This window comes from Pteropus medius, unplaced genomic scaffold, assembly GCF_902729225.1.
Source record: "Pteropus medius unplaced genomic scaffold, Ma_sr-lr_union100, whole genome shotgun sequence".
In the NCBI taxonomy this organism is placed as follows: domain Eukaryota; kingdom Metazoa; phylum Chordata; class Mammalia; order Chiroptera; family Pteropodidae; genus Pteropus; species Pteropus medius.
In genome coordinates, this window is record NW_024356336.1 from 5,460,684 (window position 1) to 5,477,435 (window position 16,752).

The 16,752-nt window shown below is 39.9% G+C and overlaps 1 protein-coding gene across 8 annotated transcripts in view; it reads left to right on the forward strand.

Annotated features, from left to right (window-relative positions):
- Positions 1 to 3,495: 3,495 nt before the first annotated feature.
- The window catches only part of NF2 (NF2, moesin-ezrin-radixin like (MERLIN) tumor suppressor), a 69,891-nt gene continuing 56,634 nt past the window's right edge, over positions 3,496 to 16,752 (forward strand). For 2 of the 8 annotated variants that reach the window (XM_039861954.1, XM_039861958.1), the window contains exon 1: positions 3,496 to 4,073. In XM_039861954.1, coding sequence (XP_039717888.1) covers positions 3,960 to 4,073 — 114 coding nt within the window. In that variant the 5' untranslated portion in view covers positions 3,496 to 3,959. The remainder of the gene's footprint in view (positions 4,074 to 16,752) is intronic. The other 6 variants (XM_039861950.1, XM_039861957.1, XM_039861952.1 and 3 more) reach the window with 4 other exon arrangements.

Below are 16,752 nucleotides of genomic sequence, written 5' to 3' on the forward strand. Positions count from 1 at the left end.
GTTCTCTTGCTGTCAGATGGGGACTACTTTCTGCTCCCAGAGGCCATCCAGAGTTTCTTGCTATGTGGCCCCATAGGCAGTTCACAACATGGATGCTTGCTTTCTTCCAAGTCAGCAAGAGCTCAGCTCTCTGATTCCCTCCATCTCTGACTTCTAGATTTTCTTTTAAGAGTCACCCGATTAAATCAGTCTCACCCAGGATAATCTCCCTTCCGATGCATACAACTGATTAGAGATTACATCTGCAAAAATTCCTTTTGCCATATATAGTAACATAGTCACAGAAATAATATCCCATCATATTCATAGATCTTGCTCACACCCAAAGGGGAGGATTATAAAAGGCTGTGGACCACTGGGGCATATTTTAGAATTATGCCTACCACAATGCTAGTTTTTGATTTCTTTTTTTATAATACATGTGGATTGCTTGTAAAATAAGGAAAAATACAATAAGTTATTTAAAAAATAAAAAAGCAAGCCAGTCTCTCATGAGTGCTGGAGTGCGATTTCTCTCGTGGGTCTCCATAGAGAGAATGCTGTGTGAAGCTTTGTCAGCTAAATCTCTACCATAAAGACAGAGTTCCTTGGGGCAGTTACGTATAATATCCTCAGTGCAGGACATTGGCTTCGTGCCAATGTGCAGTAAAAGTAATTCTGCAAGTGGCCAAAAACAGAGTCCAGTTTTTGGCAGAGGGGTCACAATCTAGAATTCACATATACATCTAGGACAGTTGATTTAATTGGTGAGATGAATTGGTTTAATCTGGGGTTCATAGATGTGTTTTAGACAAGTCTTTCCATGAACCTTTTAACACCATATGCAAAATTTTATACATGTGTGCATTCCTTTGAGGAGAGACTCTGGTGGTTTCACCAGATTCTCTAGAGTTTTTGACTAAAAAAAAATTAAAGACTCATTGCTCTAGAGCAGGATTTCTTTATTTTGGCACTATTGATACTTTGGGCTGGATAATTCTTGGTCGTGGGGGGTTGTCCCGTGCATTTTGAGATGTTTAATAGCATCCTTAGCTTTTACCAATAGAGGACGGGAGCAACCCCTAGTTCTGGCAAACAATAAAAATTTCCAGACATTGACAGATGTCCCCTGGAAAGAAGAGACCTGACTTTGAAAACCACTGATCTTCTAGAAGAATGGAGAAACAAAATGTAAGTCATGTGAGATCTGGATTAAAACAGTCCCGGACTGTTTTAAAACTGCATCCTGGATTAAAATTACATCTCTACCAGTTATGATCTTGGATAAGTTCCTTCATTTCAGCCTTAGCCAGTTTCCTCATGTATAAACCAGGGATATAATACTTACCAAATAGGGGTTTGATCAAAAGAAATAAAGCATACAAAGCACTTTGCAGAGTGCTTGATATGAAAGCCTTTAATATACGGTAGCTATTACTATTGTTCCCGTAGTTGCAACCATAAGTATTTCTTTGTGTCGTTTACTTATTCATTCAACAAATATTTATTAACTGGTGTCTGTGTGTCAGATCTTTCTTAACGAACTGTACCTGAAATATTCTTTTTCAAATCCTATCTGGTAGGTACTATTATCATCTCTGTTTATTCTTTGTGAATGGCACTTTTAATGCCAGAATAATATTTCATCATGTCTACTTTTATTCCCAGCCCTGGCCTCCCTTCTGAGATCCAGACCCATATATCTACCTGGATGTCTCCGTAGGAATGTTTAAATTTGGCGTGTTTGGACAATTAGCCCCATGCGTAACACCTAGAAAGCCTTCCATAAAAATGAGCTATTACTGGCCATCAATGTCATTTTTAGCCCCCGCTGTCTGATCCACCTCCACTTGCTATTATTGTTCAGTAGCTTCCCAGAGTAACTTAGGTATTTTCTGTCAGCAGTCTTAGCCCTGGGTTAAAGCCCCGATTTGTTGTTCTGGTGGGGAGCTCATAGGAGAATCCAGCCTGATTCTCCCACCTGCAGGGAAGAACTGAAGCAATGAAAACGAAGACACTTCAACGCCAAGCCCATATTTTCCCAAACAATCAGTTTGTTGGGGGAGAATCTGCTAGCAGCAGACAGGACATAAAGTTCTCCCACAGCAGCTTCTCTGGGTGTGCCAGCAAATGATGCCTGGGGCCTGGCTGGTGCTTCATGGCACGGCAGGGGCCTGTGAGGGAGAGCTAGACTTACGCTATTAGTACAGTTTTAGCTAGAGTGTCAGAATGGCCCAAAACTGTAGTTCATGGCTCTTGGGGCTACAACGTGGAGCAATTTGGCAACAACAACTTGAGAAACAAGGCAGTGCAGTGGTAATACCAGCAGGCTCTGGGTGGAACAGACCTGGGTTCCAGTCCAGGTTTCACCTTTCACTGTCTGGATGATAGCCAGCCAGTGGCTGTCCTGCTGAGCCTCTGCTTCTTCCATTGTAGAGAAGAGGTGGTGATTAACATTTGTGGAGTCCTTACTGTTCAGTTAAAACACAGGAAATTGTTTCTATTCAATCCTTAAGAGCTATTTAAAAATAGGATTTAGTCTTTAAATAGAGTTATATTTCCCCACTTCATCCACACTAGTTATAAACTTCGATAACATGTAAGAAACAAATAATACACGTATATGGTTCAAAAATAGAAATCAGAGTACAAAAATGAGAAATGTTTTCATTTTGACCCTTTTGCATCTACAAAAACAGCAATCGCATAGGATTAAAACTAGTTTGTGCCAGCCATCGTTCTAAAGCTTCGTATTAACTCGCTTAAATTCGTCAACTACCCCATGAGATAGGCACAATTATTATCCACTCCTTCGTAATATTTCTCCTGAAGAGCAGCAGAAGGATCTGGGGGAGAGTGCCAACAACCTAAGCAGCCTCCACAAGTGATTTAAAAGTTTGACATAGTAGAACATACAGATGTCAAATTATAATGTACACCTGAAAATTATATAATTGTATTAACCAATGTTACCCCAATAAACTTAGTTTAAAAAATAAATAAATAAATATTTTTTAAAAAAATATAAGTTTGAGAAACAGAGGTCAATACATAGTTATTAAGTGCCAAATAGGATTTTTCCACCGGGTGTCAGAAACACAACTCCCTGAGGCGTAACACTTGGAGCGAACATGATCTGAACGACAGATCCTAACTGGACCCGGGAGGAACCCCCGCTCCTGCGCCCTGGGGCCAGGCTGTATGTGGTTTCCGAGGAAAGGCGCGCCGGGATCCGCTGCCTCAACCAGTTTTGCTAGAGTAGGCGTACCCCCTACTAACAAAAGCATTTGGAGCGACTGCCACTATAGCCAGTCAACGCCGAGCTCAGGCCCGCGCCTCCCGTTAGAGTGGAACTTCTAATTGGTGGAGTCCTTCTGAAGAAGGCGGCACGGAGAGTGTAAGTCCCGCCTCCTTCAGAATTCTAAGCCAATCGCTGCGTCTGAGTGGTAGTCGCTGTTAGGTTGTGTCGTGAGTAGTGACCTCCGGGGCCTGAGGGCGGGGCAGGGAGCTGGCGGGGGAACTGCAGGGAGGGGAAGCTACCCGCGGGTGCGCAGAGTGAGGACGGTGACAGCCACGCGCGCACGTGCGCGCCCGGCTGCAGCGCGGCCCCGAGACTTCCGTCAGCCGCTGAGAGGCGCGCGCGATCTGGGCCGCCGCCGTCTAGGGGCCGCGTCCCTGGGTGACCTCGGCGTCCCCGGCCCGAGTCCTGGAGCGCCTGGCCGGGTCCGCCTCGTTCGTCCCCGCTCGCATTCCTTCCTCACGGCCGTCAGGGCCCGCCCCGCAACTCCCCTTTTCCGCTCCCGGGGCAGGGTCCTCGCGGCCCATGCTGGCCGCTGGCGACTCACGCCCCCCAGACAGATCCCGTTCCTGCTGGCCGGCCACCATGGTGGCCCTGAGGCCTGTACAGCTTCTCCAGGGGGGCTAACAGTCCCAGAGTGTAGGCCTCGGGACGCGAGGGTCCCGGGCCTGAGCCCCGCACCATGGCCGGGGCCATCGCTTCCCGCATGAGCTTCAGCTCTCTCAAGAGGAAGCAGCCCAAGACGTTCACCGTGCGGATCGTCACCATGGACGCCGAGATGGAGTTCAATTGCGAGGTAACCGGCCTGCAGTCCCGACGGGCTGCGGCGAAGGGGAGCCTGGAGGAATCCCCGCTCACTGGGCCCTGGTGTGGGTCCGGCACCGACCCAGGCACCCCTGACGCGGTGACAGTCGAGGTGGAAACTTAAGGGATTCTGTTTATATCATCTCTGAGCATAGGTAGAGATTGCCAGAACCGGAAGGGGCCATCTAGGCCCAAATCTTCATATTAAAGATAAATTGCTGCCTTTTTCATTAGAGCTTTTGGGTTTCAAAGCACTTCCTGAAAGTTTTCATTCATTTTTAACAGCGAGAGGCTGGATGCATCAATGGTAGCGAATTCTAGTTTTCAGTGTCAAAATTAAGCTACAGCTCTATAGTTTTTACTTCAATAGATAATATGTACCCTCAGGTATTAAAAGCTTATTTCGTTATATTGAAAAGTCTATACTTGTTTGCCTTTTCCAGAACTTCATTATCTGGGAAAAAACTCTTTGAGGGCTGAGATGATGTCTTTCTTGTGCTTAAATTTTCCTTACAGTTTCCTACGTGATAACAGTTATCGTTTGAATATTTTCTAAGTGCCATCTATTCATACCTTTAATTCTCACAATGAGGTAGATACCCCAACCACGTATCTAGTAAATGGCAAAGTGGGGTTTTGAATCAAGCTCTTAACCCGTATAGTACTGCCTTTCAAGTAATTTAAGCCATTGCTAGTCAAAGTGTGGTCTGTGAACCAGCAGCATTGGAAGCAGGGACCTAAGTCAAGGGTTGGCAAACTTTTTCTGTAAAAAGCCAGATAGTAAATATTTTCAGCTTTGAAGGACATAAGGTCTCACTCAGTTGCAGCTACTCAACTCTTCAGCTCTACCGTTGTAGCACAAAAGCAGCTATAGGCAGGATTGACAGTGTGAGGAGCTCCACTGACCTGGTTCCCTGTAAAACTGGTAAAAATTATTAAAAAACAAAACAATTTCAACTCTCTGGAAATGGTCCTAATGGCAGTCATCAAGTGAAGAAACATCCATTCAAGAAAATACATAAAAATCTGGTAGGGAAGGTGAGAGTTTGTGGCATTTGAACCAAGACCACGACTACCCTCCCAGCTCTCAGCTCAGCAAGGTAGAGATTCTACTTCAGACTGCTGCAACTCAGAACACAGGGCTCCCTTTCCCTCTAGTCCCTAGTCAGAAAGCTTTCTCCCCAGGAGGAGCAGGACTTTAGTGCTTCTCATCCTGCCCAAGATTACTTGTTGCTAAGACTGAGTGAAGTTGAAAGATAGGGCTTCTTTCTTCCACCCAGCTTCTATTTATGAAATGGGGATTGTGCCTTGGTGTGGCACACTGAGAATTCTGGGCCCCAATTACTCTTACCCAACCCTCAGCTTGTAGGATGGTGGTTCCAGCCAGGAGAGGCAAACTGAGAAGACTTCAGGCTGGTATATTCCCCTCCCCACTTTTACCAAGGGCTCATAGATTTTGCCTGGAGAGAGAATTTGTCTAAGCTCCAAATTTCTTCCCAAAGGTAGTGACTTCATTTGCAATAGAGTATGGAGTAGTTTATGCCTAAGAATACTTAAGAACAATCAAGGTTGCCCCAGAACATTGTGGAAAATAATAATATACCACAGTTAGTGGAGTTTAACAGTTGAGTGTGATCAGGGAAAGAAAAAGAGAGCCCTGCTAAACCTGTGGGCATATCCAAAGATGCACTTCCCTGAGGAGCAACAACATAGGCCTTAACACTGTGAAGGAAATAAATTTCAATGAAACAGTTCAGTCAGTCTCTAAACAAATAAACAAGCAAGTAACAGTAACATGCCCTGGAAAGCGGGCACCAGTCCCCAGGGTTACTATAATATCTAAAATGTCTAGTTTCCCACAAAAAATTATGAGGTATGCAAAGAAACAAGGAAGTAGGACCCATACAGTAGAAAAAAGCTAGCAACAGAAAATGCTTGTGAGAGTGACCAGATGTCAGATGTAATGAAAAAGTTTCAAAGTAGCCATTATAAATATGTTCACAGAACTAAAGGAAAGCATGATTAAGGAAGTAAAGGAAGGTATAATGATTTTTTTGTATCAAATAGAATATTGATAAAGAGATAGAATTATTAAAAAGAACCAAATTAAAATTCTGGAGTTGGAAAGTTCAATGACTAAAATGAAAAATTCACTAGAGGGGTTCAAAGAGTTGAAAAGAATTAGTGTACTTAAAGATAGATTGATATAATTATGCAGGCTGAAGAGTAGAGAGAAAAAAGAATGAAGAAAAGTGTACAGAGCTGCAGAGAAATGTGATAGATTGAGTGCACCAACATGTATAATGGGAATACATGAATACCAGAAGGAAAGGAGAGAAAAAATATTTTAAAAAATAATGTCTGAAACTTCTTAAATTTATTGGAAAACAATAACCTATACATTTAGGAAGCTCAATGACCTCCAAAGAGGATAAACACAAAGAGATTCACAAACAGACATATATTAAAAAAACTGAAAGTCAAAGGCAAGGAGAAAATCTTGAAAGCAGCAAGAGAGAAATGGCTCTGCACTTACAAGGGAACCCCAATAAGATTAACAGTTGACCTCTTCAAAGTGCTAAAAGAAGAAACTTGTCAGCTGAGAATCCTATATCCAGTACAATATAAATGAAAAGGATGTTTCAAGAATGAAGGTGAAATACTTTCTCAGATAAACAGAAACAGAGAATTTGTTGCTCAAAGACCCACCTAACAAGAAGCGCTAAATGAAGTTAAGGCTAAAAGCAAGTGATCTCAGTAATTTAAATCCACATTAAAAAAGCACCAATAAAGGTAATTATTTAACTATAAAGGAGTATAAATGCATATTTTTCTCCTTAAATGATTTAAACAGCAATTATATAAAATATGCATATGCTATATGTTGGGACTATAACATAGAAATGTAATATGTGTGTAATATACGTACCAATAACAGCAGAAAAGAGATGGGTGGGAGCAAAGCTGTAATGGGCTAAGGAAATGACTACAGATGGCAAAGTGATAACTACAACAATGTATTGTCAGGTTTGTAACTTTAATAGGTGTAATATATATAACAATAATACTATTAAAAAGGGGAAGGGAATGGAGCTATAGAGGAGTTTCTGGAAAATATCACTGGAATTAAGATGGTATAAGTCTGAAGCTGATTTTGATAAGACAGGATTATATGGTAAACTCTAGAGTAACCGTTAAAAATATATATATGTAGAGAAAAACAGGAAAAAAATCATTAAAGAAGTTTAAATGCTTCATTAAAAAATAGTCACTGAATGTAAAAGCAAGTAGTAAAGAAGGAATAGAGAAACAAACAGGAAACACATAGGAAACCAAAAGAAAAATAGCAGTTATACATCAAATAATTAGATAACTTAAATGAAATGGAGAAATTCCTAGAAGGACACCAACTACCAAAATTGGTTTGAGAAGAGACAATCTGAATAGATCTATAACAACTGAAGAGAGTAAATTATAAAAATACTACCCACAATGAAAAGCCCAGTCTCTACCCACTAGAGGCCCAGATGGCTTCACCACTGAATTCTTCCAAACATTTCAAGAACAATTAATGCCAACTTTTCAAAAACTCTTAAAAACAAAAAAAGAGAGAGAGACCACCTTTCAGCTTATTTAATGAAGCCAGCATTACCCTGATACCAAAACCAGATAGAGATAACAAGAAAACAAGAGACCAATCTCTTATGAATATGGAAGTAAAAATCCTTAACAAAAATGCTAGCAAACTGAATCCAGCAACATATAAAACAAATTATATACCATAATCTGGGTTTATTCCAAGAATCAAGGTTGATTTAACATCCCCAAATCAATTAATATATTATGTCATATCAACAGATTAAAAAAAATCCATGATCATCTCAATAGATGCAAAAAAAGCCTTGACATAATCCAGCAGTATTTCATAACACTCAACAAAATAGGAATAAAAAGGAACTTCTTCCACCTGATAAAGAGCACCTGAAAAACCTAAGAATCCTATGTCAAATCCAAAGTCATAAAGTTTTATCCCTGTATTTTCTTCTGAAAGTGTTATAATTTTAGCTCTTACGCTTAGGTCTTTGATCCATTTTGAATTAATTTTCGCATGTGGTATAAAGTTTATATACTTAATGATGAAACACCGGATGCTTACCCGCTAAGATTAGGAATAATCAAGGATGTTCACTTTGCCACTTCTATTTAACATTGTACTGGAGGTTCTAGCCAGGACCTTAGACAAGAAAATGAAATAAAAGGCATTAATACTGGAACAGAAGAAGTATAACTATCTGTGTTCGCTAACTACAGACTCTAAAGAATCCAGTAAAAAAAACTGTTAGTACTAATAAATGAGTTTAGCAAGGTTGCAGGATACATGATCAATATACAAAAATTAATTATAATTCTATATACCTTCAATGAACAATCTGACAATGAAATTAAGAAAGTTCTATTTATAATAGCATCAAAAAGTATAAGATAATGTGGGAATAAATTTAACAAAATTGTAAAACATTCTGAAAAATTATAAAACATTGAAAGAAATTAAAGATGATCAATGGAATCAATGGATCCATTGGAAAAACATTCCTTGTTCATGCATCATAAGAAAATATTGTTAAGATGGCAATATTTCCCAAGTTGCTTTACACAATCAATGCAATCCCTATCAGAATCCCGATTTTCTTCTTTGTAGAAATTGACAAGTTGATTCTAAAATTCAAATTGAATTGCAAGGATCCCAGAATAGCTAAAACAATCTTGGAAAAGAATAAAGTAGGAAGACTCAACACTTCTTCATTTAAAAACTTTTTACAAAACAACCATAATCAAGATAGTGTGGTACTGGCATAAAGATAGTCATATAGATCAGTGTAAAAAAGTTAAGTTTACTTGGGGTCTTAATGGATTTGAATCTGGGAAACACAAAATTAAGGGAAGACCTGAAATGTGCTCTGGGGAAGACAAAGAAAGGCAGAGCTTATAAAGGCAAAAGCCACATCTGGAGCAAAGGAAACTTCTCCTATTGGCTACTTAACATGATGTGATGGCTAGTTCAAAAAAGATTGGTCAGGTCCAGGTGGTGAGATTCTAAAGTAATCATTGGCATGGGAACAAGGAGGGTTAAATTCCAGGATGTACTTTTACAGCAAGCACAAAAGTCCAAACCTCATCTGGGTGCTGATATGAACAAGTCTGACTTCCCTAATTAATGACCTCCTGACCCCATTTTAGCCCCCCCACCCCCAGTATTATTACTCCAATTTAGGTATTTCGGTTCATAGAGCCAAAGGTGGAAACAATTTAAATGTCAATCAGCTGATGACTGTCTGAACAAAATGTGGTATATCAATACAGTGGGGTATTTAGCAATAAAAATGAAGTACCAGTACATGCTACAACGTGGATGAACCTTGAAAACATAAGTGAAAGAAGCTGGTCACAAACAACCACACAATTTATGATTATTTTCATGTGCAAGTCTAGAATAGGGATATCTGTAGAGATAGAAAGTAGATTTATGGATACCTAGGGCTGAAAAGAGGCTGTGGGCATAGGAGAGTGATAACTAAAGAGTATAAGGTTTCTCTTTGAGGTAATGTAAATGTTCTAAAATTGAGTGTAGTGATGATTGCACAAATCTGAATATGCTCAAAACCATTAAATTGTACACTTTAAATAGAATTTAAGATACATGACTTATATCTCAATAAGTTTGTAAAAAGGCAGCATTTGATAAAATTAAAAATAATAGCCATGACTTCTTTCCAATAAAACTTTAATTATAGATTTTGAAATTTGAATTTTATAGAATTTTAACAAGTGATGAAATGTCATTAAAAATTTTTCCAACCATTTAAAAATGTAAAATTCACTCTTAGCTTTTAAATTGCATAAAAATAGGCAGAGGGTTGGATTTGTCTTGTGGGCCATAGTTTGCTGATCCCTGATCTAAGTTACTATTTGATAAATATGAGATCGTGAGAGATACCCATAGGGAAAGAGATTTTGTATGACCTTTCTTCAGCCATAATTTTTCTATGAAAACCTCTTATTTATTCTTCCATAAACAAATCCCAGACCTTAAGAGGATGGACAGTATTATCAGCAATGGCAGGATTTCTCAACCTTGGAGCTATTGACATTTGGCTGGATAATTCTTTGTGATGGGAGACTATCCTGTGCACTGTAGGATGTTCAGCAGCATATCTGGCCTCTACCCACTAGATGTCAGTAGCACCCTCCACCTAGAGCCAGTTGTGACAACCATAAATATCTTAAGACATTGTCAAGTGTCACTGGGGTTGGAAAACAGCCTCCCCTTTCCTGTCTTCTCTCTCCCCACCGCCACCACATTGGGAACCACTGATCTATAGAATGGGATAATAGTAGTGATATTCGGAGACACAGAATATTATAATGTAGAGTTTGTCAATCTTTTATGTGCACATAATTGAATGAACTGAGGATCTTGGTAAAATGCAGGTTCTGATTCTGTAGTTCTTTGGTGGGACTGAGAATTCTGCATTTCTAACAATCAAGTGTTGCAATACCACTGGCTCAGAGACCACACCAAGAAGCAAAGCAATAGGAGAAAGTGCATAGGCTTTGAAATAAGACAGACTTGGGCTTGAATTCCAGCTAAACTGCTTAAAGCTTGGATAAGATACTTAAGCTCTCTAGACCTTAGTTTTCCCATCAGTAAAATAGAGCTAGTGTTATTGACCCTGCAATGTTGTTATAAGGATTCATGGAATGTGTAGTGCTGGGCAGAAAGGAAGGGACTATAATTGGCCTAAAGTTGGTAGCTAAGGTCACCATGGGCACGGCCATGTTGTGATTTGTCAAGCTGTTGCATCTCATTGAACCTCAAATTTCCAGTGAAAATACCTGTTTGTAAATGATGTTCAAATATTCTTTTGAAAATAACAGTAGTTTGATCTAAGATGATAGAACTTAGCTTCTGAGAAGTGATCAGTCTTCTGCCCTATTTTTATGCCATACATTAACTGAGCAAGGTACTAATGCAAGGAGATGGCCAATGTGTTTGGGAAATAAAGAAGACAGGTGGTGCTTGAGGAGTTCTTGGCTTTACTGAGGTAAAATGTAGGTGGTTTTCTTAGAAGGACTCATTTTCAGTGGTAGTTAACATATATATCATGTTACCTTATGTTAAGAAGTTTAGACTTCTGCTGCAGAGACAGGGGAAAAAATCTCTTCCTTGCACTACTTGCTGCATTGGCTCGATGGTTTGGAGAATTTTTCCGCTTGAAAGATTTGATATTTGTCATTTTGAGAAAGTGGGTGTTGAATGTAATTTGCCAGGAGGCTAAATGGTTATGTTATTTCTTATCTAGGATGGAATTTTACTCTAATAATTCAGTCTATCAGTAAGGAGAGCCAAATATGAAAAATTTTTCAAAATCGAGTTGTGAGAAGTTCTCCTACCATCTTATATTGCAAAGAAAGCCTCTTTTCATGTTGGTTGGCATTCCAAATGTTTCACATACCCAAATGGGTATATGATCAGATTAAATACCAACATTACAGATTATTCCAACATGCAAGTGGACATAAAGTCGTCCATGACAGAAGGAACTTTTGAAAGGGGAAAACAGGAAGGACAACTCTGGTGTTTTTAATAAGATATTAAATTTTAGACACCCCAAGATTTAGGCAAACGATTCCCTTCTGGGATGTAAACTCCAGGAGGGCAGAGGTGGTGATTTCATTGCTTGGTTGTATACAGTAATTATTCTCTGCATGAGAGCACTGAGAAACTTTTCTTATTTCAGAGGAAAGATGGTCTCTACCTTATCGGTTGGGCTCTCCCATGGGGTTTAAGTAATGCCTATGAATGGCACGGGTGCTACAGATCTAGAACATAGACAATTAATAGTGAATGCAGCCCTGCTGGTGAAGAGTGAAGAAGGGAGGAGGGCATTTACTGACTAGTGTTGCTGGCCGCTGGATCCCATGTCAGCCCTTTTGTAGAAAGAAGGGCTAGGGAATAGCAGTTACTGTGTGCCAGCTACCATGTTCAATGCTTTGAACACGTTATCTTATTTGATACAATGGAGACTCATTTATTTATTCATTCAACAGATATTTACTGAGTACCCACGTGGGCCAGGCAGTGAACACAACCTAGCAGTGGTCAAAACCTACTTAGGATGTAGGCGCTGTCATTGGCTTCATTTTCAGAGGGGAAAATGGAGGCTCAGACAGGGTAAATAGGCAGCTTAAAGTCCCATTAGAGCCACTGTTTATTCTGAAAGAGAAAGAAGAGGACAGAGGCAGGTTGGTAATAGAAGAGTAGATGGGCACACCGTCTAACTCAGTAATGACCAATGAGGCCAGCAGTTGCATATTTGAACTTGACAATGAGACTTTCAAGTAAGTTGAGTAGGTCTTAGCTCAAGCCCCTGTTTTCTTGTTGAGGCTGCTGAGGCAGCACAGCCTAGAGGTTACAACCATGGTCTCAGGAGCCCAGTCCCTGACTCTGCCCCTAACCAGCTGAATGACTTCAGACAAGGTCCTTAATCCTCTCACATGCTTCTGTTCCCTTATCTGTAAAATGGGGATTGTAATAATTCTTTCTGCAGAAGGTTGTTACAGGGATTAACATTGAATTATTATTAGTAAAGTACTTAGAATAGCATCTGGCACAGGTAAGTTCTATATAAGGGTTGTTACATGAAAGGAAGTGCAGGGTCTCTCATCATTTGGCTCCCTTTCTTGGCCTCTCCTGCACTTCCTCACATACTCTCTTTGTTTTGGGCCCATTGTCCTGGTCACTCTTTCCTGAAAGCTCTTTTCACACTGCTCTACTTTATACTGGCTGTTCCCGTTGCCCAGAACACACTTGGCTCCTGGCATAGACGTTCTTATTTGCCTAGGCTCTGCTCAAGTGTTCCCTCCTCCTTGTGCTCAAGACCACCACACAGTTACTAAGTGATGGAGTCAAGGATTGAACCCAGGTCATCTGTCTTCCAGGCCAGTCTTCTTTCTAGTAAACTCTGCTACCCAAATAAAAAGCTCCAAGTAGAAAAAGGGGAGAAAAGGTTAGAAATCTGGAGAGAACTTAAGTATTTGATAAATAGGAAAAAGAGAGTAGAAATAGATCTTTCAAAGAACTTCCTAACTCAACTATTTGTCTCTGACATTATTTTGTTTATTGCATTTGATGTGAGATACCATTTCAAACTGTTTTGTAAACTTGCCAGTGGGCTTAAATTTTTGGCTGGTGAGTGATGATGTGCCTGACAAACCTCTGTTAAATCGTCTTGGTGTTTAGCTTGTCTTTTTTAATCAAATGGACATTTTCTGTAAGTGAATTTTTTTTTCTTGCCACAATCTATTTCAACTTCCTTGCCTTTGGCTTAAAATGAGACTTATTTTGTAAATAGTTAAGTATTTTCTAGTTGCATATTTAACAGGCTTTATGCTCAGAATTCTCTTTACTATATTCAACCTGGTGTCTCCTCATAATATTTAGTATGTCTACATAGATAGCAATGGATTAACCTCTATTCTGAGACTCTTTCATGTACCTTGAAAAGTTAGTTATGTAACAACTTTTTTAAAAAAAATTATTTATTTAAATTAGTTTCAAGTAAAGTACATTGGTCAGACATCTATATAGTTCTTAAAATGATCCCCCCAATTGCTCCCTCCCTCTCCTGGCCGTCCACCTAGCCATCATATTAATGCTAACTACAATTCCTCTGCCATGCTCCCCATCTCGTGCTCCCCATCCCCGTGACCAACTATCAACTACTAATTTGTACTTCTTTAACCCTTTACCCCATTCTCCCAGCCCCTCAACCCCCCTCCCCTCTGTCCATCACTAAATTGTCCACTATATTTGTGAGTCTGTTTTTGATTAGTTTGTTCTTTTTGTTCCTTAGATTCTGCATGTAAGTGAAATCATATGGTATTTATCTTTCTCTGTTGACTTATTTCACTCAGCATAATAACCTCTAGGTCCATCCATGTTGTTGCAAATGGTAGGATTTTATTTTTTAATAAAAATATTCCATTGTATATATGAACCATAACTTTTTTTATCTGATTGTCTGTTGATGGGCATTTAGGTTGCTTCCATGTCTTGGCTATTGTAAATTGTGCTGCCATGAACATAGGGGTGCATAGATCTTTATGAATTATTGTTTTGGTTCTCTTTGGATAAATGCCCAGAAGTGCAATTGCTGGGTCAATAGGTAAATCCATTTTTAATTTTTTGAGAAACCTCCAGACTGTTTTCCATAGCGGCTGTACCAATTTGCAATCCCACCAACAACGTATGAGGGTTCCTGTTTCTCCGCATCCTTGCCAACACTTGTTGTTTTTTGATTTATTGATGATAGCCATTCTGACGGGTGTGAAGTGATATCTCATTGTGGTTTTAATTTGCATTTCTCTGATGATTAGCAACCTTGAGCCTCTTTTCATATGTCTATTAGCCATCTGTATTTCCTCTTTGGAAAAGTATCTGTTCAGGTCTTCTGCCCATTTTTTTAATTGGATTGTTTGTTTTTTTGCTGTTGAGTTATATAAATTCTTTATATATTTTTGGATATTAACCCCTTATCGGATGTATCATTAGCGAATATCTTCTCCCAAACAGTCGGTTGTCTTTTTGGTTTGTTAATGGTTTCCTTTGCTATACAAAGTTTTGTAATTTCTTTAAAGTCCCCTTCCCTCTCCATCCACTTCTTCCCCCTGCAGTTCAATTTTGGAACAGCCAGTATTTAAAGATTAGAGCACACAGAAAGATATTAAGGGGGAAAGTCCCAGCCTCCAAGATGCTCATAACTGGTTAGAGAAACAGGACACACACGAAAAGATAACACAAAAGAGTCTATATGTATCAAATGAAGGTGTGTTACTGTTGTGAGGGCAAGGAATTATTGTGCATTGGGGCGAATGGGGAGCACTTCCCCTATCCACTTTACCCCTGGCTTTGAAGGCAGGTTCATGTCCATAGATGCAGGGGGAAGAACAGTCCTGTCAGTGGATCAGTGGGTGTTGCTCGAGCAAAGGCAGTGACTGGGAATCCTGTGGTTTGAAGAGTGAGAGGAGAGAGATATGTTTGAATTGGTAGGTTCAGACCAGATATTGGAGGCCCTTGAAGGCCAGATTAAAGAGCTTGTATTCATCAGATGCAAGGGAGCTTTGAGGTTTTTCCTAGGAGAGTGATTTAGAGTGGTCGGCATGCAGAATGATTTGGAATGTTAGGGAGTAGGCGGGGAGAGGTTGGAAACAGGACCCAATTAGAAGGCAACCTCTTTGGGCCAGATGTCACACTAATACCTGAACTAGCTGGGGGCTGGGACTGAACTAGGCAGTTTAAAGAAAGGTCTAGTGAATCCAAAGTCCTGGTCATGAGAAGAATGAGGCCAGGGATCCTGGTCTTATGTGGCCAGGGAGCAGAAAACCTAAGACCCAAGATTCAGGAGGTACCAAGGTCTAGAGCCAGTCCTTAGGCCCCAAGGCCAGCCAAGCAGGAGGCAGTTCTTGGGTATAGCCTGGCCAGAGCTGGGCTCAGGAGGTCAGCACACTTTCTGCGTTTGGTCCCAGTGTGCAGTCAGGGTGTTACTTGTATAAAACCTCGGAGAGCCCTGAACTGATGTTTGAATCCCTGGCTTCCAGGCAGAGCTCCTTTGTGTGACCTTGGGTACATCTCTTCTTCCCCCCAGGCCTCAGTGTTTCATCAGAAAAACAGGGGAGAAGAACTTGATTTTAAAAGCCCTGGGCTTTAACATTCTATATTAGGTGATGTGGGCAGAAGAAGCTCATTGCACAACTCTTTCATATTTCCTTCTTTGGTAGGAAGTCAACTTAGGATTTGAGCATATAAGTATGAGAGAAATCTTGTAGAGGACAGGAAGAATATTTCTTAGGGAACAAGAGCTGGCGTCCTGAAGAAGGTAAATTGCCTGGGCAATAGCCTTTCACTGCCACGTGCTCCATGAGTGACCTTGGTCTTAGCCCTCTAAACTTCAATTGCCACATCTGTAAAATGTGAAGAATAATAGTATTCTTCTTATAGGATTGTTTTAAAGCATGAACGAGGTGGACATTTACAGATATTTTGCCCACAGCCTGACCATAGTAAGCACTTGGTAAATATTAGCTTCTTATGTTATCATGAGTTGCGAGTGTGAGAACAAAGAGGAAGGCTCTCATGCTAGAGGCACTATGAATTTTCTCCTTTAATCATCTCCTTCATTCTTTGAACCTTCTTCAGGTTATCCATGCCTTTGTAATTATAGACCCTCTGGACTCTATAATTAGTCTAAATATGAGGAGCTTTCCCTTATACCTTATTCCTGTTTAAGGATCTTTTTTATAATGTGCTATATAATTGATCTATATTTAGCTTTATGCCCACTGTGATCGCTATCCATAAGATTCTTTCCTTATTTCTGCCATAGTTAATTATTCTCCGTTTTTTTTGTCCCTAATGTGTCATTTTGAAATTTTTTTCTTAGTTTTTATGACTTCCCCAATTATTCACTCTAGTTTTACATTTTTGTCCAAGACACTTTGCTACTTGTTTAATTTTGATTTTAGGAGTTAAAGCATTTGAAGTTTTAAAAGCCTAGAATTGAGTTTTCTCAGAGCTGCTAATCTTTTTAGCCAGCTGGTGGTGAGGCTTCTCT